Source organism: Toxotes jaculatrix, chromosome 10, assembly GCF_017976425.1.
Source record: "Toxotes jaculatrix isolate fToxJac2 chromosome 10, fToxJac2.pri, whole genome shotgun sequence".
Taxonomy (NCBI): domain Eukaryota; kingdom Metazoa; phylum Chordata; class Actinopteri; family Toxotidae; genus Toxotes; species Toxotes jaculatrix.
This window is the reverse complement of record NC_054403.1, coordinates 23,116,859-23,139,868: the sequence shown is the minus strand read 5'-3', so window position 1 is coordinate 23,139,868 and position 23,010 is coordinate 23,116,859. Positions and strand designations below refer to the sequence as shown.

The following is a 23,010-nucleotide window of genomic DNA, read 5'->3' as shown; positions in this document are numbered from 1 at the left end:
GTAGGTTTTCACATTTGGTGGTACTCTTAGACCAGTTCGTTCCATTCAGGGTGTTTAGAAAAGTCAGACTTGTCAAAAATATTGATGGACCGTTCAGAATTCATTTCTGTTGCTGGTGATGTTGCTGGTTTGCTTCACCAGCAATGGAAATTGATTCTGACACTGAGGGTGATGCTGGATGAATGTACTGTGTAGCCAAACATTGTCACTCAATGTTAAATCTCCATTATGTAATTGGAATTCATGGCTATGGAGCACCTGTGCATTTGTTCTGCCAAGGACAGTGCCGTGTATATTCTCACTAAACTGACGCCAGCTACGTCAGCAGGCTTTAAAAAAACACACACCTTATTTCTTAACAAAGTACCAATTGATGCGCTAGTTTTCCATCTTTCTTTTGGTCTCCTTCACATTTGATATTCTCTCTGGCCCCACATCCACCTCTCAAGTTATTTGCTGCAGTCGATATCCATCTTCCCAGCGAGCGACGGCTGTTAGAGAAAAGTTCCTCCCGCAGATCAAATGGTCTGAAATCAAGATGCTTCCTCAGCATGTTCCCTGGCTGGTGACTTTGAAGGAGATTGGCCCTCTCGCTGCGCTCACAGAAGCACCTCAGTTTCCCAAAACAACAAGAACACAGTTTGATTGGATCCAATAGTGTGACAATAAAGAAGGCTGGCTGAATGAAAGCTAGACACAGTTTAGTTATGTAAGAGAACTAGAGGAGTGTTGCAGCATCTTACCCTCTCACTTCCTCCTCCTGCTGTGACTGTCTGTCTCAATACAGTTCCTTACAGTTTCTTAAAATTCTCTCACTTTCTCTCTCAGTTTTTCGCACACATGTAGCTATATCTCTGCGTCCCTCCTGCTTTGTATTAGACTTGGAGAGTTTAGGGCTTTTTCAGTGAATCTCTCAATCTGCTTGTCTGAAGTGAAAGCTTTGCGTCAAAATAGAAATTCTGCCTGCTGCTCTCTTTGATACAGTAGCTGTTTGTGTGGCACGTTAATGAACAGCACTCCCCAAGGAAACATGCTAGAACAACAGGGTTCCTAAGTATTGATTGAAGTGACTTTGGCTGGCCTCTATCAGTGCTGTGTTTACACAAAAACCACCCATGGCAGAGTAGCTGCAAAAAAAAACAAAATTTGAACCGAAATGTTGGAAGTTAAGCTGTTTGTATTTTTTTCTGCCTGCATTGGATCCATCCATTGTGCTCTCCCACAGGTCTTTTGAGCTTAAGTGGCTTGATTGTTTTTGTGCGACTGTTTGCTTATTTGTTTATCCATTTCTACAAGCCCACGCAGCTTTTTTGTGTATTTCACAGCAATGCACCTTTTCGGCCTCAATTGGCAGCTCCAAGAGTTGGACAACCAGCCGGCTTTTGAAAACGGAGGAGTTGGGAAGACAGGGCCCACTCAGTCAAGCATAGTGACAGCTCTTGCTGCTGACGGTGAGGAAATAATAGACTCACATCTGAATAAATCACTTTTAGAGTATGAATACTCCAGATTGACACTGTTTATTCTTTTGTTGCCTCTCCTTTATCTTATTTATTTATTTATTTGATTAAGTTTTTGTCATTGCTTTTTCAATATATATTTTCCTTTCAGGTTTAAGTTTTCCTTTCTCAAAAATAAAAACAATAAACTCAACAAACTGATAGCAAAAAGCAGGGTACTGACAGTTGTCTGACATAATTTTGTCCAAGAAAAATGTGAAAATAGGCTCACATTGTCAGAAAAGAAAGAAATGAGGCTGTAATAATTTATTCTTTTTGAAATTAAATGCTAATTTACGGTAAAGGATCATGAAGGCACTAAAACACAAATTAATTAAATCAAGTAAAGGTTCAAATGATGATTACAAAAGACAAATGGCACCAGAAAACCAGTTGGCCTCCTGAATGACTCCTGAATGACAGAGTGAAATGTTCAATGCTCGATGCTCAGTCAGCCTTCAGAGCTTATTGAGATCTTTCACCTTCTGAATATTAATTGGCTGATTCCGGACAGCTTTGTACTGCCTAATCATAATTTATGGACCATTATGTATTCAACAACAAGCAGTCAGGCCATCTCAGTTCACCTTTACAGCAAAAGCCACCAAATTAATCTCTAAATACATTGCAGCATTTAGAATGCACAACCACGAAAGCATTAATTGAGTTGAGTAGGCCAGGCAAAAGCTCAATTGTTTAAACTTGGCTAGATTTAAATCCTCATAAGTACTGCTAATTAAGATAGCATGAGGCAGGTTTTGGACTGTTTAAAGGCAATCAATAGTCGGCTATTATTCTCCCCAGAGGTAAACTTGGCTTTGAGTCTTCGCTTTGACTGAAGCTGAAGTGACAGGCAATGGCCTCATTACACACACAACACTGAGACATGCAAATCATGGAGGTCTGGCACAAACAGATACCGTCACAGCTACAGTATGAACAGGTCCTCACTCTGAAATACTTCTTACAAGATGCAAGAGCAAAGGTTGAGTTGTTATTGCATTGAATTGCAGGACGACTCTGCATTATCTAACTAACAAGGTAAAAGTCATTGCCATTGTAAATTGAAGAGCACAGTGGAGTTCCCTGTATAATACAGCTTTACACAGCGATGACTTTAAACGCTTTACAGATTTTTCTTCCTAACAATGAAATCTGTTCTTGTAACAACACCTTGCAGACCACAGTTTTTCATGTGAGCATGAATCATATTAAAAACGGCCATCCCTCAATCTTTGGTGCTGTAAGGACACAGTTTAAGGACATCATTCGCCAAATTGTTTTGATTTGCTGTTATTGCTCTGGCAAGGTAGCACTCAGTATATCTGACAGATTCCATTTAAACCTTATCTGATATGAAGCCTTACTCTATGAGTCACCAGGACCGGAGAAAAGATGGGAGATGCGGCCTGTTTGAGTCTTATAAAAAGCCAATTATATCAGGTCATTTTTTTTTCAGTGAGTAGTGCATCATGGACCAGAGGGAACCATTACTTTTAATCCTGTCTTGCTTGGTCACTGCTCATTTGGAAAAAGATATGACTATCTTATTGTTATGTCCCCGCTTGAATAAAGGAATAAGATTACACTGGAAAGCAAAAGATAGAATGCAGCATTTATTTATATCCAGAGATCAAAGACACACGGAAACCAAGATTGTATTTTAGATGTGAGAGTGAAGGTTTTAGCTCGTGGCATGAAAAGCTCTGTGATGACTGATTTATACCATATCACCTTAACTGTGTTGTTTTGATTCTCTTAACACCTTGCATAACCTAGGTGGGTTGGGGGGGTCTGTTTCTGTCTTCTAGGAAGGACTAGCGTTCTCCATCAGGAGAACAACTCCATCGATACTGGACAAGTGGACATAGGGAAGAGGGTGGGTCAGAACGTCCCACCAGGAGTGTTCTGGCGTTCTCAACTAAGCATGGACCAACCACGCTTCCTCAAGTTCAACATCTCTGTGCAGAAGAACGCACTGATTGGAGTCTATGGACGAAAGGGTCTCTTGCCATCTCACACTCAGGTAAAACCTTTTTGTTCATTTTGAGATTAAAGTCTCTATGAAATGGACACTTTAAAGTGCAACAGTACAACTTTAGAAAGTAGACTCTTCCGTGCTGCTGTTACATGCTGTTTTAGCATCTCACATACTTTACATTTCAATGTTTTTTTTCACCAAAGTAAAAACAAAAACATTAAGAGACAATGGAAAATTCAGTTCTCTTGTTGCCACTGTCCCAGTTGTTATAGTCTTGCTTTTATGGTGACCTCCTCTGCCACCAGAGAGTTTAAAACCAACATAAAATCAAAACCAATAAAGGCATCCATTAATTGTGTGATAATTCCACCCACCCTATCCTTTGAAATTAAACAGCTTTTGACTTAAAACAAAATTCCATGTTGCTGTATAATAATTTCTACCTGCATTATGCTTTGCCCCACGAACTCTTTCAACAGGAATTTCATCACATTAAGGATGTAAAAATGGTGTCATTAAACCTGTATTATTTATTTATTTATCTGGTTACCTGTGAGCTCTAAAACGCCGTAAACACAACACATTGATATGTTTATCACCGTATAAAGATGCCATGGTGTTATTTGTAACTTATTTGTAAGTCCAATATTGACTTTCTGTTTAGCTGTGTTAGGTCTCCACAAACTCCTGAGGGAAATATCTCGCTCTTTAGCTGCTAAATCCAACCATGTTATCAGTAACAACAGGAAAACACAGTGATGTAGAAAATACGCAAAACAAGAAAAGCAAAAAATAAAAAGTGCACAGATCTTACACCTCATTTTTAGAGTTTTCTTGCTGAAAACAGCTGCTGTGTCTGGAAATGACACCAAAACAGTTTCCTGAAAGAGGTTGAATTGCTCTGTAGAGGGGGACTGAAGGGTCAATACTACTACTACTACTACTACTACTACTACTACTACTACTAATAATAATAATAATAATAATAATAATAATAATAATAATAATAACAACAACAACATCAATTACAGCAGTTTTAAGGATGTAAAGAGGCCATTTTACTGTGTCTTAAAGAAGCTTGTTTCTAAGTAGAATCAAAGCTATAGAATGAAGTTTAGAAAAAAAATACTGCATCTAATAATAGAAACATATTATTTAGTAGGGTTCTTTATCTGTCCTTATGAGATCCTTTATTTAAATTGTGGACATGTATGCCTGGGCACAAGTGTAGTTTCAGTTTTCTCCCCTTCAGCTTTGATTTGCTTGTGCGTGGACATGCATGTGTTCCACTAAATGTCTGCCATTTGTGAAGAAGTGTTTCCAAAACATCTTGTGTGTTGCTTGAATGACATTTCTGGGGATTCGAATGTCCAATGTCTGGTGACGGTGATGGAGGCACTCAGACAATGGCTATTTTCCACCACACTTGACTGCAAAAGCTCTTAGCTTCACCTTCTTGACATTCTCTCTTAGTAAAGATGGGCTTCACTCAAGTGTAGACAGATAGGGCTGCTCTTTGATGGAAGAAAGTCCAATGCAAGTGACAACAGGTGAGCTGAATTGCACTTTCAAGGTGAAAAAATGAAGCCCAACAAAATCAAAGACCAAAGGGTACTAATTAACAGGACGCTACTTTTATGTCTCGGGCAATTGTTGCACAGACACTCAAGCTTGTCAATGCTGGACACTGTGTCCATTGTGGCCACTTCTAAATTACATTCTGTTCAGGTACTGGGGGCACAAATCAATGCATTTACTTAACTGAGCATGAAAGACCCCAATGAGAGATATTGACTGTTCGTCTTATTCACAGCTTGGAAGACAAGACAACAGCCTTTCCACCTTTCTCAAATATAGACTTCCTCCATCTGCTATTGAGTGTCTGTCTGTGTTGATACAAACCAAACAAGTTGGAAGAAGCAAAAAGAAGCAAACTTTTGTAGTTTTTTTTTTCTTCAGGAATTTGTACTCCGTTGTTATCAAGTACCAGACTAAGTTGATTCAATCTAAAGGCTGAAGAATTTAAAGGCTCTGAGTGTTCCTCCTCTGTCCGTGGGGCATCCAGCAGTCTCTCCACGCTTGGTCTCTTGCCTGTTATTCACCGGTATTGTTGGATTGAGATGAGTTGGGGGGGAGGGCTTTCACACCAGCTAATCGAGATGTATGCACTTGGCCAGGAGGTTTAGGGCTTGTGGGATGAACTGTTTTATTACTTCCCCCTCCAGCCAACAACACAAAGAAGTCAACTTCCGCCAGGTTAATATCCCTCCCCTGCCCCCTGCTCTACTCAAAGGGGTTTAAATCACAGTGTTGACTTCACCTTCCCCTTGCTTAATGCTCTCTTTCCTGTCGTTTTCAAGTCAATTGAAAGATTGCTTGGGCCCATGTTTGCCACATTCCAGAGGACTTAATCCCGTTTTAATGTATTTTTTTGTGTTGTTCTTTCAACAATTTCGAAGTCCATTGTGTTTCTCTGGGGCTGGATCTTGTACACATACAGATTTATTCTTTCCTTTAATTGATATATGGCCACAAGGGTGCAGAACACTTGAATAACAAAAATGACAGATACAAAGCAAAATATTCTAAATTAACATGATGTGTTACTTATTTAAAAACTCAATAGTGGGAAATTTAAATGAAGACAAATCTCAACTGTGCGTCAGTCAAAGATCAATGGCTAAACAGTTCATCAAAGCTCTCTGCAAACTGGTTGGATTTAAATCCAAGCTCGTCAAAAAACCAGCCACAGTGCCAATCTGTATGCATCACACTCCTAAGCAGCCCACAGACTCTTTTCCAGCCAGTCTTCACAATAGGCTCAGTACATCTGTGTAGCTAACAACTGCTCTAGCCAGGGGATCTGTCTGCATCTGCTGTGCTCCTCTGCAGCCTATAACCTGTTAGGGGATTGTTGGTATGTGTTACACTGTTTTCTGCTGCAGTGCTCCGTACCCTACAGCTTCAGTCAAAATGAGGTTCAGGTGTTGAGCAGGTGCAGTGAGAGCAGATGTACCGCTTTACTTGTTTCACTTGGCAGGAATAACTCGTTACTCCTTGTTTACCCCGTAAATCAATGTTTGTTTGAAAAAAAAAATACAGAGAGACAGTTATGATGCATTCCCAGCATATATAAAAAGAAAAAAATATATATATACAGTGTATGCAATGTGTATGTGGTACTATATACTGTGCATCTTCTGATGAAAAATTCAGACCTCACCAAAAAATTAAATAATTGTGTTTAGTTCAGTTTGCTTTATATTACTAGGATCCACTCAGTATGTTGTTTTTCACAACACAATATATAATAATAATAATAACAACACAATAAAATGATTAACACACAATTAACACAACAAAGTAATAGTTTTCACAGCACAAGGTTATTTATTAACTTTAATCATAAGAAAAAAAATAAAATTGTGAACAGATGTCATTGAAGAAAGTTTTTCTTTCTTAGTTCATCCTTTAATTTGTGTTTTCTGCACTTTCTGCAGTGCTGAATAACTTAAGAATTTTAAGTATCTGCATCTACACAGTGCATTATAAATTTTAATTTAACTGATCATAATAAACAGTGTCCACTTAAGTTCAATCTCATCAGAGCTAACAGTATATTTATGGAAAAAAATGTTTCATTTGCCCCAGAGCCATATCAACTCAATCAGTATACAAACAATTCTCCAAAAACATCTATCAGGTCCAAATAACTGGCACTGAAAAATCAACATTTATTATACTCGAATATTTGCTGTGTACACAAACCTGTTCTTGTTGCTTCTTGAATTACGACTTTGAAGAGTTCCTTTCAGATTGTTAGGAAAATTACTAGAGGAGCTGCATACCAAGCATCTAGTAGAAGAAAATATCAACTTTTTGAACTCTCCTGCCTCTTTTCTGCCGGATGTAATCACACCGATAATGAAAATAACACTCATCTGCATCTGCTGGAATCTGTTCTGGGTGTTGTTTTGCAGTATGACTTTGTGGAACTATTGGACGGCAGCCGGCTTATCGCCAAAGAGCATCGGAATCCAAGTGAACTAGAGACAAGGACCCGTCTGGATCATCCGGTCACTGTCCACCATGCCGGATTCATCCAGTACCTGGACTCAGGAGTGTGGCACCTGGCGTTTTATAACGACGGACGGAACGTGGAGGCGGTGTCCTATAACACCATCATACAGGGTACGAGGACACACATCTGCTGCGTTGGCTGATGAGTGTGATTGGAATGATGTGTAATGACATGTTTGGAAGACTTTAATTTTCTTAAACAGCTGCGCCTGGATGAACAAACAGCAAGGTTGTTGGAAATTCTGGCTGCCACATAAACAAGCTGAGCTTTTCAAACTTTGAGCCTCCTATGAGGCAGATCTAGATTTTCATTGGAGGGTTGTGGATTATTGAGCTCAGCACTACAATACGAGACCATACACAGCATTGATCCTTCCTCCTTAACAACCTCTTCAGTGTTCTGAAGTCTGTGAAATTTCCTTGTGGGTTTTGAGGTAGGAGAAACACTAAGGTTGAGTTAACGTTTTTCTTTTTCTATTTCCTTTGGGGAGTTCCATTGATCTGGCCCTACAAATATGAAGGTATCGATGTGTGAGGTCAAAATTGCCTGGGTCCGACACTGGCTCAATGAACATCCAATACAAGCCTGAGTAATAACAAAAAAGTTTGCCCTCTTAACGTCGATCAAAATGAGGACCCCGGTCTTTTGGGGGCACCCTTTATGAGCAATGGTCTGTTGGATGAACACAAGATCTGTCAGTAGGATATGTCAGATTAACTTCAACTCAGAGAGGATTTGAGCTGTAAACACTCAGGAGATTGCATGGCTTGTGTGGGCATGATCAGTCATTCAAGAGGTCGGGGATGGTGGGATGAGGCGGGAGAGGAGACAGGGAAAAAGGCAAATGTGTCAAGGAAATGGAATTATTTGGTCTAATTTAAAATGCCTGTGTGGCTTTTACTTAACATGGCTTAGATGTGAACAGTCGGGCAGCAGCATACATGTTATGCAGGCTTAGACCTTAGTGGGACATGGACAAATAGCTGTAAATGTATGCCATGCCCGATACGAGTACTGGAGATAAGGGATGCTTAGAAAGCCGAGATTCATGCAGGGCGAAAAAAAAGAAAAGTTGGTATCTTGGTTGTCTCGCAGTATTTCTTAAACTGTACAGTTGTCAAATGTTCGATTAAGGAGGAATTTCAGATTTGCTATAATATGACAGTCTGATGGGTTATTAATAGTTGGACTTGCACACTGCTGTACCCACAGAATCTGTCATGGAGTGCACACACAACTGCTACGGGAATGGAGAGTGTGTGGCGGGATCGTGTCACTGCTTCCCAGGATTCATAGGGCCCTATTGTTCCAGAGGTAATTATTAAGCTCATATATTACTCTTACTCTCTCTAGTTAGCATGTGATTTAAAAGGTCAGCTGACCCAAATTTTAAAAATACTTGGTGTGCAGATCTAGTTGGTTTTATTTGCCCTGATTTTGAGATTTCAGCTACATCTGAACAGGATGAGAATGAATGGAATTTTGTTTATGGTGCTGAAAGCTTTGAAAAAAAGAAAAGAACTAAAGCAATGACTCTCCCCCAAACAGTGTCTAGTAGAGCTAGATCAATAAATCTTCTGGACTGTATATCAACCAGAATTACCTCATTACAGATGAATTGGGACTGATGTCAGCTGATAAGTCTCAAGACAGTCAGCACTGAAATGCCACAGTTATGTTAGAAACACTGTCACCATCATATACTTTGTCTAAGAGAGAGCACTGTCAGGTTTATTTTAGTCAGTAGACTGCCCAGCACAGCACTATTTGTGGATATACTAATAAAAAAAAAATATTAATATTGACCAATATATTGTAATCAGTTTTTTTGTGACTGATTTCTGTATCTCCTTCTAAATGTCCAGAATCAGCCAGGCTTTGCTTTTCTCGGTTATTCTGACTAACCCACATATGTTTTTACAGTTACAGTTTTTGTTGAAACTGCTTTACAAAAATAAAAAAGAAAAAGAAAACCTTTGAACCTTTGCTCAAGGTAACTGCTCTTAAATGCACTGAGGGACAAAAAAAGAAATTCCTCATCTCCATTATATTACAGTGTGGAGAAGTGTGGAGAAATATGGACAAATAGAACCAAAGCTATCTGCATGGTTAGACAGAATACATTATTTCGGTGAACATTTTACATTTAACATTTAAAAAAAAAAAAGAATCCATACTCTGTAGCTGAGAGAGTGGTATCGACCTTCACACCTGACTTTCGACAAGAGAACAATTTCCCAAATTGTTCATGGAAAAAATGGACCCGTTGTAACAGTGTTTCTAACGCTTTCTTTTTATTAAAAAAGCAGTTTCACTGAAGATCATACTTTTACATTTTACCTTTTGGAGCTGACCTCCTTAAACTTGTCTCTCCTCAGCTGCCTGTCCAGTCCTGTGCAGCGGTAACGGCCAATACACCAGGGGGCGCTGTCAGTGCTACAGTGGCTGGAAGGGCACGGAGTGTGACGTTCCTGCCTCCCAGTGTATCGATCCTCAGTGTGGGGGACATGGACACTGTGTGGCGGGCAACTGTGTGTGCAACACTGGCCACAAGGGAACCAACTGTGAGCAAGGTAAACAAGAAAAAAAAATCCCCTTGGATCTGGAGCAGCAAGATGGAATATACAGTATGTCTGTGTGAAGCTCAGGGGGAATCGACACAGTCCACTGGTGAAACAATCGGTGTTTTCAACTCCACCAAGCAGATAATGCTTTGGATGTTGCTATTGATACCGTGTGTATCAATTAACTCCCTCTTAGTGTTTAGTCCACATGAGAGTGCAAACTGGAACAGATTGTGCTGTGCCCGTTGATGCAGTCATCTATTGGAATGCTCCACAGTTGAAGACACCTGTTAAAATCAATCCGTCAATGGCATCTGTTTCACAGTTTATTGAGAAAGAGCCACTTCTTCTTCTGTCTTGTCAACCTCTTCCACCTCCCCCATTCACTTCAGTGAATTTAACTCTATTGATCCCTCATGCAGACAAAAGGCAATTATCAGCTCAGATTTACATGTGCAGGTCATTCACCTTACATGTAAAAAGATATTGAGTTCACTCAATGAAGATATTGTCGTTTTCTTTGAAGTGAGGCCATTTGGGACAGAAACGCAGACTTGAGGAGGTTGAATTTGTAGTTCCAAGCTTGCATGTAATGGCTCCAATGTGATGAATTGGTTCAGATAATTAATCAATATCAGTGTCCACGCAGATATGGAAATGCACACAGCAATCTGCTCCAGAGGAAGCGCAATAGCATTGTTGCAAATTATCCCTTGTTAGTAATGGGTTGATTGTGTTGGTCATAATTGCCAATTATTAACCTAGATCAGCAAGTTGATCTGCAAATTGTTAATAGTAATTGATTATATCTGTCTAGACACTAATTGTGCTCCTTTTCCCAGTGCCTGTAATGGCACATAATTATGCTTTCAGTATATTGGAAGTACCCTGTAATGTAATGTAGAGGAGATGGTTGAACATAGGGTAGAAAATTGCTACCAGCCACCACTAAACACTGCACAAAATTTCAGCTGTGGCTCACCAGCCATCATCTCGCAGTGAAGCACTTCCACTCTAAAAAGGATTTTTGGCTGGTAACAGAGTTAAGTGGTCGGGCTAAATATGTAGGTCTGATATCCTGTCTGGAAGTGGTAAACTGACATCGCTGTCCTCCTCGCTGTGTGCCGTCAGTGGACTGTGTGGACCCGACGTGCTCAGGTCACGGAGCCTGTCATCATGGTGAGTGCCACTGTAACCCGGGCTGGGGCGGGATCAGCTGCGAAATCCTGAAGAGCACTTGTCCAGAGCAGTGCTCCAGTCACGGCACCTTCAACACGGACTCGGGAACCTGCATCTGTGAGGCCAACTGGACAGGGGCCGACTGCTCCATAGGTCAGAGCACGTTTCACTTTCCTCTCATCATTTAAAGTTGCTATGTGCAGACTTTTTATGTGATTTAGCTCTGTAACCAGCAATTGTTTTCATTATTGATTAATCTATGATGATATTTTTCCAATCAGTCAGTGGGTCTGTGGAAATAGTGAGAAATGACCATCTGACTTTTCTATAACCCAGTGGACATCTTCAAGTTTATTGTTTTGTCCCAAACCTAAATACGCTGTATTAAATTCACTGTCACATATGACAAAGAAAAGCAACAGTTCCTCTCATTTGAGAAGCTGGAAATAGGTAATGTTTTGGCTTGTTAACAAAAAACAAATGACTCAAATAATTAAGTGATTTTTCTGTCAACTGACTAATTAATCAACTAATTTTTACAGCTCTAATATCATGGCATCATAAAAAAATGTGAAGTTGGAAAATTTACACATTACACACGGACTTTAAAAGAATTAAAGGGCATATTAAGCTACTTAGAGCTGTAATGGTTGAGATCTTTTATTTATTCATTAATTTATTGATGCTATTAGTGCAGTGTTATTTGTACTGCTCCAGCAAATCCTTTCAAGCAGTGTAGTCAGTTCTCTTATGTCTTTTTTTTTTTACAGTTTCTGTGGTAATTGGCATCAAATTTTTTCTGAATTTACTCCAAACAAACTCTCATAACAGCAGATGTATAAGCCTTTATTAACACTCTGTAGGTTGAGATAAAATATCTGCCTCATACAGCACAGCATGTCTGCATGTGGGTGTCTTATTAAGACACTCAACGAATAAGTGTATATATTGCTAATACCTCTCAAAATACAAAGGAAACTTATGTGATATGTGCTTTAATCTTTAATGATTTGCAAAAAAGAAAAAAAAAACACAACTTGAGGTAATTCGTCATCTCTGTTTTTGAAATATCATTTAGTGAACATTAGAGAACAATTTGTTTTCTTAAATTAGTATGTCACCATTTGGAATTAAACTCTCTGAATAGTATAGACAGTCAAATCAGTGTTTTTCAGCCTTCTCCCATAGGTACACGTGAAGGAAGCAAAATTATTAATTTGTGATGTCCTACTGATTCATAGTCAGGGTGTACACCAGAGATGATGAATGGGAGCCTGACTGACTGAAGTTTTTAATCTGATGAGCTGTGTACTGTATGTTACAGTACTGTAAGCTCTGTTTAATGAGCTCTAGGTTACATGTCTCCTATATCGCATTAAGTTTTGCTTTGATGTGATGGGGCGCAATTATAGGAAACAATTATATATTTTCACTAATACAAGATAGCTACAGGGACGAGAAAGTATTTCACATCAAACGCATTTAGTCACTTCAATACAAACTTTGTCTTTTTTTAGTAATTTGATTCCTCTATCCACATGAACAACAACATTACATTTCTACTGACACAACACAGACACACCAAGATGCCTCAGAAGGTCTCATCTCTTTTCCAAGCAGGGGAAAGGAAGTAATCTGAACTGACGACAGGAAACAAACCAAAAAAAAAAAAAAGCTTTCATGGTTATGAGGAGACAGATGCTGTGTTGTAAAACAAAAGAATGGACTGATGGCCAACCTCAGTCTGGACTTCTAGTTATGTCTAGTTTTGTCTTCTTCTTCTTTTACTCCTGTGTGTTCACCAGAGAAGCTAAATTAGAAAACAAAATCTGTGGTTTAGCTTAAATTGAGTAACAAGAACTGATCTCAGTTATCAAGCAACACGCAGATCCCTGCGGCAATTGTGACAGATTTTGATCTGCTTGCGGTTTGAACCTAAATTACCAAAAATGCTTCTGCTTCATTATGTTTTGGACAAAATGAATCAAACTGTGGGTGTGATCACACCCTTAAAGTTTTGTAATCAGCACTTGTGGCATGTGTTGGTTTGAAATGGAGACTATGTTAGCAGCAAAGCTTTGACTCGGCATGATTCTCTTGTGTGACATAGCATATGTTGTTGTTTTTTTTTTTTAAACTGAACACAAAAGTGTGTTGTTTTAAACTTCAGATTTGTTCAGAATGTTTTCCAAAATTGCTAATTGATTTTATAGCAGCTTCAGCTTTATGTCAGATTAGAGGAGATGATCATATGTTCCCATCTGCTCGCAGCAGAGCCTCTTCATTTGTTACCACCTTTGTATTCAAAGGGTTTGCCTTTTGACACAGGTAGCACATGACATGTTAGTTTAAGGGCCGGCCCCTCCCATCTCTTATCTGTACCTGAGATTCAGGTGATTTATGCGCCGGCTCCTCCCGCAGAATAGACCCATTCTCTGCGTTAAACCCAGGGAGAGAGACAATGGCTGCACTGAGTCAACAATTAAAAGCAGAAGTTGCAGTTTGTTACTGTCAGAATCTACATGCATTTCTCTTGGCTGAAATTCAATTGAAAATTAAAACAGAAGGAGGCGTGATGGTACTTTAGAGATGATAGATGCATGTGCAGACCCTTTGAAGCAGCATGCAGCCTGTTTGGTCAGAGCCCAAGCAGAAAGAATGATTGTTTTGGTGAACAGCTTTTTTTTTTTTTTTTTTTTTCTTTTCTTTTCTTTTCTTTTGTGTCACACATTATTTTCTTATTTTCTAAAGAGAGGTAATTTGTTATGCAGTTACAGCTTTCAAAATTCCAGACACAGTCCTCTCACTCAGCCAGATATCTCAGGCCTGTCAATAGTAGAACTGACGAGGCTGGCCTTGATGCAGCCCAAAAGTTGGGGAGTTTACCCACCTGGGTGGGAGGAGGATTCCTTCTTAATTAATGCTGCGGTTCTTCTTCAATTAAATAAACTTTAATTAACAAGTGCATAGCATGGATCGACCGCCCACAACCCCTATCCAGCTCGAGTCAGGGGCATGTTAAAGGCAGATAAACACTTTTGCACTAATGAAAAATTGATTGCATAGATTCTATGGGAAGGAGGTATCCCTTTGGAATCGAATGACTCCCCTCCAGAGGCATGCTTAATATTCTACAGTGCCGGCTCGACTTAATCAGAACCATCCAAGGTCTCTCAATCGAAGAAAAACTCTATTCAGAGAGCTGGAAACAGACAGTTAAAAGAGCCTCAGAAAAAGGAATGAGAGTGGGCAAAGCAGTGGTAGTGGAGTGGCTTAGAAAATAATAAAAATACATGAATAAAATTAGTAGATATTTCATCCATGACTTCTTACATTTTGGCAAATTCTCCCATGTAACCTTTCAGTTACGGTGCTACGTATTTCCTGGAGCATCTATTCACTTAAAATTTGAGGGCATACTTGAGCCACTTTGCTCTAGTACACTGAAGCCTGTTGTCACAACGGAAATCTTTATCTTTCCTCTGTTCACAAACTTTGATAGAAGCTCCTGGTTCCAGTAAATGAACATTTCTTATTCTCACACAAGAGCAGCCACAGCTTGTTGAGCATCAGTTTTAGCCGCGTACAGACTGATTTACTTCCCAAATATGGATTCAATCATTTGAATTTTACTTTTTTGAAGATAACCCAGATTCACAGCTGCTCGGCTGTTTCCGACGCTCAGCACTTGAAGAAAACACGTTGAAGAACCTGCTCAAATCCATAACCCCCGCCTCACTCTGCCAAGACTCTATGGAAATGAGCATTCAGAATATGTAAAACTTGAAAATTAGTTGTTTCAGAAGTTTTTAGATACACAGTAATTGCAGTATTTCATTGTTCTTGTGCTCTGAATTTAGACTTTTTGAGTGATGAGTTTTTTTTTTCTTCAGCACTCATGAGAAAATAAGCTGACCTGTGACATTACTCTGATAAAGATTAGTTAAAGTGGCTGCAGAAACAAAAATGACAATAATAGCCTGTGTTGCCTGTGCTCAGAAAAATTGGCTTCTTTATTATTCCAGGGTAATTATTCAGAGTATACTTACATTTTGTCTGATAAGCTTTGATGTCATTTAAGATGGCAAAAAGGGGTTGTTATTCTGATTGGACCCGTTGGTTGATAAGCAAATTGAAGTCCTTCATAATTTGTTGCTGAGGAAATTTTACATAAAGTCGATGTAAAGTGAATCAGATATCATCCATCTGCCTTCACAAGAACACATATTAGAGCGCAGTTTGTTTCTTTTTGATGCTCTGTTTAAAGTTTTATCTCTTCAGTGTGCATTCTAACACACACGCCTTTAAACTGGCTTTAATGCACTCTGAGGGTGTTGCTTTCTGCATTATAGAGAACAGAATTTACAGATTAAATGTCAAGCACTGAGAATTTAAGGCTCTTTATTACTGCCTGTTCCCATAAAAGTAATAACACTATATATCAAGATTAATATGGTGCGTTTTAGAGGAAGACTTATGCTCACTTTTTTCATTTTATAAACTATTCATTGTGTATTTTGGCAAAGTGGCAGCTGAATAAAAGTTGATTGGGAATTGCATTTCATCTGCATTTTGATGCTCTTGACATTTTGTATGTCACCTATGTGTCCTGGTCTACACGAAATAAGAATTGTGTACATGAAAAATCCATTGAGATCCATAAAGCAAGAGAAGGCAGTTAAAGCTCTGACAGTTCCCATGTAAAATGATGCATTTTAAACTTTCTTTTAATAGATGGCAGTAATTTTTCATTAAATACTGTCATGTTTAGCGGTTGTGGCCTGACAATGTCAGAATTTCCTGTAATACACTTCTTAAGAATAGCGTTGAAAACACGTTTTGTTCACAGTTAAACTTATTGGCCCATTTTAACTGAGGAAACCAACACATTTCAACAAACATCAAAGTATTCTTGCTTAGTTGCAGAGGTGTCTTTGCAGAATATGAAAATATAGCAGTACATAAGGAAAAAAGTGGGCTTTTCACAGAACAGAATCTACATGTCTCCATGGCTTTTTCTTTTGCGACAGAGGTGTGTGTGGTGGACTGTGGCCCCCATGGCTCGTGCATCAGTGGTGTGTGTCACTGCGAGGAAGGCTGGACAGGACCCGAATGTGAGCAAAGAGACTGTCACCCGCGATGCATCGACCACGGAGTCTGCCGAGAGGGCAAGTGCGACTGCCACCAGGGCTGGACGGGTGAACACTGCACCATCGGTGAGCCGCTGTGACACATACAGCACTGTACACCTACACACACTTGACAGAAGGGCACGAACTACAGGAAATTCATTTATGGACAGGCTTAAAAGGGCAACTTTGGAGTGTGAATGTCAGTATTTTCTGTGCAGCTTCAAGCGTCTGTTGGAAAGACACAGCTCATGACACAGTTCTGTTGCTGCCTACCTACTCCAAACAAGTACCTCTGCATAACAAACAAGCGATGAGTAGTTTCTGGTGATATTTCCAGTGTGTAGAGACTGCTGTGTTTCTTGCAGTTCAGTTTGCAGAGATCACCGTGGCTCTGTGGAACTTTACCTTTGGATTTTTTGTTATTTCCTGAATGTTGATCGGCTACAGCCACTGAAGGAGAGTAACTGAGAACATTTACTAAGTACAATTGTGAAGTATTTGACTATCTTCATTTTATGTTATTTAATTCTCCCTCTCCACCAGATTTCAGGGAGGGAATGTATTAATAACTTCACTACAATTAATGCATATATGCATACACTTTTATAATGAACTCCATCTTGAGCAGATGTGACAATAAAACACTTAACATATTATTTCATCAGATGAATAAAAAAATGTAGTAATATAACACTCTTAAAGAGGCCAGTGTGCATAATGAATGTAAGATATAAATATACACATAGCTGGTAATACTTCTGTCCTTTTCCTTAAAAAAAATGTTTGCTTGTGTTTTTTTTTTTTTTTTTTTCAGGATTTTTACTTGTAATGGAGAATATTTACATTGTGGTGTTGCTACTTTCACTTAAGCAAAAGCTTTGAATACTTCTTCCATGACTAACCATGGTGACTATATCTTAACATATTAATGCTGCAGTTTTACATTGCTTTTTTTTTTGCTAGCAAAGTCCTTTTGCTGCACCTCCTCTTCAGCTGTGAGTTTTTCTTGGCAAGAGATCCCCAACTTCAAAAAATGATGCATGTGTAAATGTTCAAATTAAATGTCCAATAGGTTAAAAGCAATATTCAATTATGAGAATAGAGAGAATGACAATGAATTATTTTATATTCAAAGGTTATGGTTTATAACTCAAATTGAACTGTTAAGCATCTGTCCCATTGAAAAGAAATTAGAAAATATGATACATCCTTGTTTTTGACCAACTGTCCTTCACTTTTCTACTCTTTTCAAAATCTCTTTCTTTTTACAGCACCTCACTGCAACTTTGTAAATTTTCTATCATCCATTTAGATATTCCACCTTCTACACTGCTGAAGTGATGCTCCTGTATTAGCAAGTCAAGGGCAGGTATTTAGGGAGCTGAAAAGCCACGGATAGGCCTCTTTGGAATATCATTTTTCTGAAATGGCAGTGCTTCACCTGGCATTAATGAGGATAATGAGTTCTAAGATGTCACTTCCTATTGACCTTTAACTCAGACTTCCTTGACACCTTTCCCCCTGTCAAAGGTCCTGTAGTTAAACCCTGACACGCCACGTCAGACAGCATTCCCACAAGTGTCATCTCCAACCTCTCAATGACGACACATTCCCTGAGAAACAGAGATCTGGCACTCCAAACTATTGAGCTCTAATTATGTATTTACAAGTTCTATTATCAGCAACCCCCACCCCATATCGTGGATCCATCTCTGAGGGGAGAGGAGACTGCAGAGAGGGAGTTGTTGGAGGGGTCACATTCCTGATCGTATTAATCTTTCCTTCCTCAGGGGCGACTATGCACCGTCCATTTTCTCTTTCTTTCCTCCTGTTTAAGGCTCCCGTCAGGAAAGTAACTCCTTGCTTTGGATGCAGTGGGGATGAATAGGCAATGCATTACCTTTTTTTGGGGAACCGGGACCTTATTTTGTCTTTCAAACCCTGAATAACTGCCATTTTCACAAAGCGCCTTTTAATCACATTACATGGCCAGAGCTTGAATAGAGGACTTCCTTGGCCATTCTTTTGTCACACGCATCTAGATCCTGTTTTATATGCAAGGCTTAACCCATTGTCACTGCTTTCTCAGCACTGCAGTTTACCACTAAGGTGTTTCTGATTCGTTTTAGTGTACTGCCGGTTCATTGCCATGCAGTTGTTGAAATCAGTGAAGTGGAAATGACAGCAAAATTGAAACAAAAAAAAAAAAGAAGAAGAAGTTTAGTATTCTGCTTCATGATGCGTTCATATTAGAGTGAGGGTGAGACTACAATACCTCCTGACAAGCAGACAGTAAAATGTTTTGAAGTGGGCTAAGATAAAACCGGCTCATATAGTCTGAAAACAAAGAGTGTTGTAACACTCACATATCAAGAGAAACAGTGTGTTCTCTTTGTGTTAGTCTGTCTTGCTTTGGCAAAGCAAAGCAGATGGAGAGTGTTAACAATGAATATTTTACTAAGCTTAAGATGCTGAATTCATTTATGTTGCTTCCTATGGAGAGAAATATAATCACCATCCAAGGCGCTTTTACAGAATAAAGTGATGATTTTGACCATGGAAGCATCCATTATTCTGATTAATCACTTGCTGCTTTAATTAACATCTACATTCTAAGTTTGTCAAATACTGGATTTTTCTCCCCTCACAGAAGCTAAACTATGAATCTAATCTTCTAAATCTGCAGCTTCTGTCTCTTTTGTCTCTCCCTGCCTCTCAAATCAGTTTTCTACTTGTTTTTTCTGTTTGCCTTTCTCTGCCTAACTCCTACTTATATTCGTTCTCTTTTCTATTTTATGTCTGTATGCCTGTCTGCCTACCTATCTGTCTCTCTCCAACATCCCTCTTGGCTTACATGTATAGCCCTGGATTCCAGAGTATCAGGTAAAAAAAAAAAAAAAAAAAAAAAAAAAACACTTTTCACTTTGCTTGAGAATTATACTCTTCATGCAAGATGTTTTTCTGATCCAGCTGAACACTTTTATTTTGCTTAAAAAAATGTGAACTCTGTATAGAGAAAGAAAAAAAAAACTGGGTGAGCTCGAAGCTCAGTCATATCCTGTCACTCATACTTAGTATTAGCTGTTCAGCTCAATCACCATATTGACTGTGATTTACATACACAGTCGAGAGATTGAAATTAGAGCAGAAGCTAAAACGTGGAAAAGGCAACGATAATCTTCAGGAAAACTACCTGCAAAGCTTCTTCCAAATATTTAAACAAAGTTGGCAGGTACATCAGCTTTATGCCAGCAGCCGTTCACACTTTTTGTGCTCCCTGTAAGTTACAATAAGTAAATGTGTTTGTCAGTCTTAGCTCTCTGCCACCACAGAGATAAGTAATTTTCTTTTCCAAATGTTTCCCTTTCCTCGGTCGTGTAATAGGAGCAGTCAAGATAGGATATAAAGGTAAATTGAACCACTACCCCCCCCCAGGGAGATTGTCACAAACAATCCCTCCCTTTTCTCTGTCTTTCCTAGCACGGCGTATATACACCTGTTCTATGTCCGAGTCGATCATAATGATATGTCCCCTCATCTCCTGTCCGTGTTAACCAGTCTCACACCAGACTCCACGGTCCCTTCTCCCCCACCCTGTCTTAATTCCCTGTGTCTGCCAGATTAAACGCCCCAAACTGGTGTGGTTTAGTCATTTTTCTGCTCCCTGTCTTCACCCTCCACTAGAAGGAATGCGATCTGGCAGAAAGTGCTCTGTTTTCTGTAAATGTAGAGACTCTCGATCCTCCCTCTTCTTCCCACACTTCCTCTCCTATTTACATATATACCTCCCTTTCCCTTTGATGTTGCTGTTACTTCACATGAGTATTTCTAACATCTGCAATGGCCTATTCCTACTTTAATTATTTTCAGGCTAAATAAGTGAACTTCCAAAACAGCGAATCCTTTAAATCTGGATTCAGATTAAAAATAGAAAATCCAGAATTGTTGTGATTTGACCCTAAGGCTGCCCTTGAAAGAAAATCCCGTTATGATAATTCATGAAACTGAAATAAAAATAGATAAAAATACATCACTTGATCTCAAAAGGGAATGATTTAAACACACAACAAAAGAAAATAAAAATAAAGACCTCCTGTTGCCATGAGGATTTGACTCAGCATGCATTTTTTCCCATTGGCCTATTGATTTTAAGTGAACAGCTCAGCAGGTTTCTCCCCCTTTTTTATTCCATTACATTTCACTTTTCAGTGTAGCTGAACATGCTCCTGAAACTCATGTGAAACGACTAACTCCTCACACCCTCCCCCACATCCCCAGTCCTGTCAGAGGTGTATCGTACTGTATGTTCACTCAATACTGTCTTTTATCATTTTTGTCCCACCTCTGCCCCTGTCCACTCTAAATACCCCCACCCTTCGCTCTTGTCTTCTCCCCCACCCTCCCTTTCTGCTCCTGATTTTCTTGCTCTGACTTGCATGGCTGTTTGACACGTACATGATGTGTTGACAGACGGCTGCCCCGGGCTGTGCAACAACAACGGGAGGTGCGTCCTGGATCAGAACGTCTGGCACTGCATCTGCCAGTCAGGATGGAGAGGGCTAGGATGCGATGTAGCGACCGAAACACTCTGCTCAGATGGCAAGGATAATGAGGGAGGTAGGAAAAAGAAAAAGCCTCGTACAAATAGTCTTTTAGCCTCAGAAAAACTTGTGTGTGTATCACTTATTGTGCCAGACAGCAAATTGGCTTTGATGTGGCTCCTCAGTGACAGTGCAAACAAACAAAACAAATCAATCATACATAAAACATCACTGGAAAGAATATGCAAATCTTGTAGCAGAGCAGATTGTTAAACAACGCGCTTTAAAATATACAGTAGATCAATTATAAAGAGTTTTTCAGACTATATACAAGCTGGATTTCTAATAAACTGTTCCCCAGCCCCATCAACAAGCCCAGAACTTTTGAGGTTCATACAGTTCATACTTTCATGTCAGCTCTGCTGTCACTTTAATGAACCTCAGTTCATGTTAGAAGTCATCTGTGCACACAGGAGCTCAACGCAGTAAATGGAGATACTCACACGTTTCCTTTGTCAGACCCTAGCGCATCCAGGTCAACAAAGCTCTCCCTCCCTGTCTCGACTGTCCCTCCTGTTTTCCAGATGGGCTCGTTGACTGCATGGACCCAGACTGCTGCACTCAAATCTCCTGCCAGGGTCAGACCTACTGTCGTGGCTCACCTGACCCCACTGCCATTGCAGGCCAGGGCCAGAGTTCAGCCACCCAGCCCATGTCCAAGGGCTTTTATGACCGCGTCAGTTTTTTGATTGGTCCCAGCGGCACTCATGTGATATCCTGGGATAACCCGTTCAACAGCAGGTAAGCGGCTTAATGAATTACTGACAGCTCTTTAATTATTGGGATCACGTTAGCTGTAAGCTGTCTCATTACCAGTTGGAGAGAGGCACCTGTGTTTGTGCAGCCACTCTGAAACGTCAAAGAATCTAACATCTCTTTGTCTTTGCAGACACACTGACAAGTGTGTTTACAGTGGTCTCGCTTCCACAAGCATTTTTTTTTTTTTATTCTTTAGAAGTGAAGACTAAGTAGCTCAAGGGTGAACTTGTTCCTTGCTAAGAGCAGCCTTTATGGCTGTAAACACATCAGGGTAAGGTTTCTTACGCCAAGACAACAGGACCATGTGGTTTTCCAAATTGAAAAGAAAAGCACAGTAAACATTTCACTGAAGAGACCATTTACACTGCACTGACAATGTATATCTTTCATCAGAAACTATTTTTCTGTTATCATCAGCAAGCTGCCCATCACAGTATATTTGAAAATCCGAGGCTGACACACTTACATAGACTTTCTCTTTGATATTAGCTAGAAAGGGTTTATTTCTAGAAACCTGTCTTTCCAACAAAAAAACGCATTAAATCAGTCCCATCAACAAAGAGTCTGCAAAGAGCTGGGAAGATAACGCAGTTTCGCACTGTAACATCAAACAAGGTTAAATGGACTTTTTTGTTTTGTATGTTATTATTGGGTGGCCTTAAAATTTTGGACAGACATTTATGTTCCCCTCAGGATGAATTGTAGCCACTTTGCTGATCCCTAAATATTTTATCAATATAAAGATTAAATATAAAAAGACACTGACTGAAAAGTTTGATATGAAAGAAAAGAAGACTTTTTTTTCCCCCATTAATAGACTATCGGGCTACATCAATGTGCAGACTGAGGAGATGTAGTTATACTGTTTTTTTTTGTTGTTTTTTTTTCTCCTCCAAGTGCACCGCCACATCTGTTCAGAATCAGGAGTAGAGTTTGTTTTGTGACTGATGGAGAGGAAAATGATTGCCAACTATGTGCAGAAGGCTTTGGGAATATTTCCTCCAATAGTTTAAAGTAATCCTTATGTAAATAGCATGCTTTACTGAAAATATAGAATGAGGCAATTCCCCCCCCAGCCGGGTTCTCAGTAATCCCCATCCTCATTGTCTTCAGCTTACTGTCGATTTCATGTCTGGCAGTGGCGTTAGCTCTTTTGCTCAAAATATTCATTTGCCTTTTTATCTCCTTGTAGAAGTTAGTTTTATAGTCAAAAC

At 39.5% G+C, this 23,010-nt stretch overlaps 1 protein-coding gene across 1 annotated transcript in view; it reads left to right on the top strand.

Annotated features, from left to right (window-relative positions):
- si:dkey-237h12.3 (teneurin-3) overlaps positions 1-23,010 on the top strand; it is a 121,353-nt gene that overhangs the window by 61,004 nt on the left and 37,339 nt on the right. Inside the window, exons 5-13 of the mRNA XM_041048018.1 lie at positions 1,326-1,451; positions 3,311-3,525; positions 7,461-7,671; positions 8,774-8,875; positions 9,940-10,134; positions 11,257-11,457; positions 16,335-16,520; positions 20,907-21,053; positions 21,562-21,778. Of these exons, the coding sequence (XP_040903952.1) occupies positions 1,326-1,451; positions 3,311-3,525; positions 7,461-7,671; positions 8,774-8,875; positions 9,940-10,134; positions 11,257-11,457; positions 16,335-16,520; positions 20,907-21,053; positions 21,562-21,778 (1,600 nt within the window). The remainder of the gene's footprint in view (positions 1-1,325; positions 1,452-3,310; positions 3,526-7,460; positions 7,672-8,773; positions 8,876-9,939; positions 10,135-11,256; positions 11,458-16,334; positions 16,521-20,906; positions 21,054-21,561; positions 21,779-23,010) is intronic.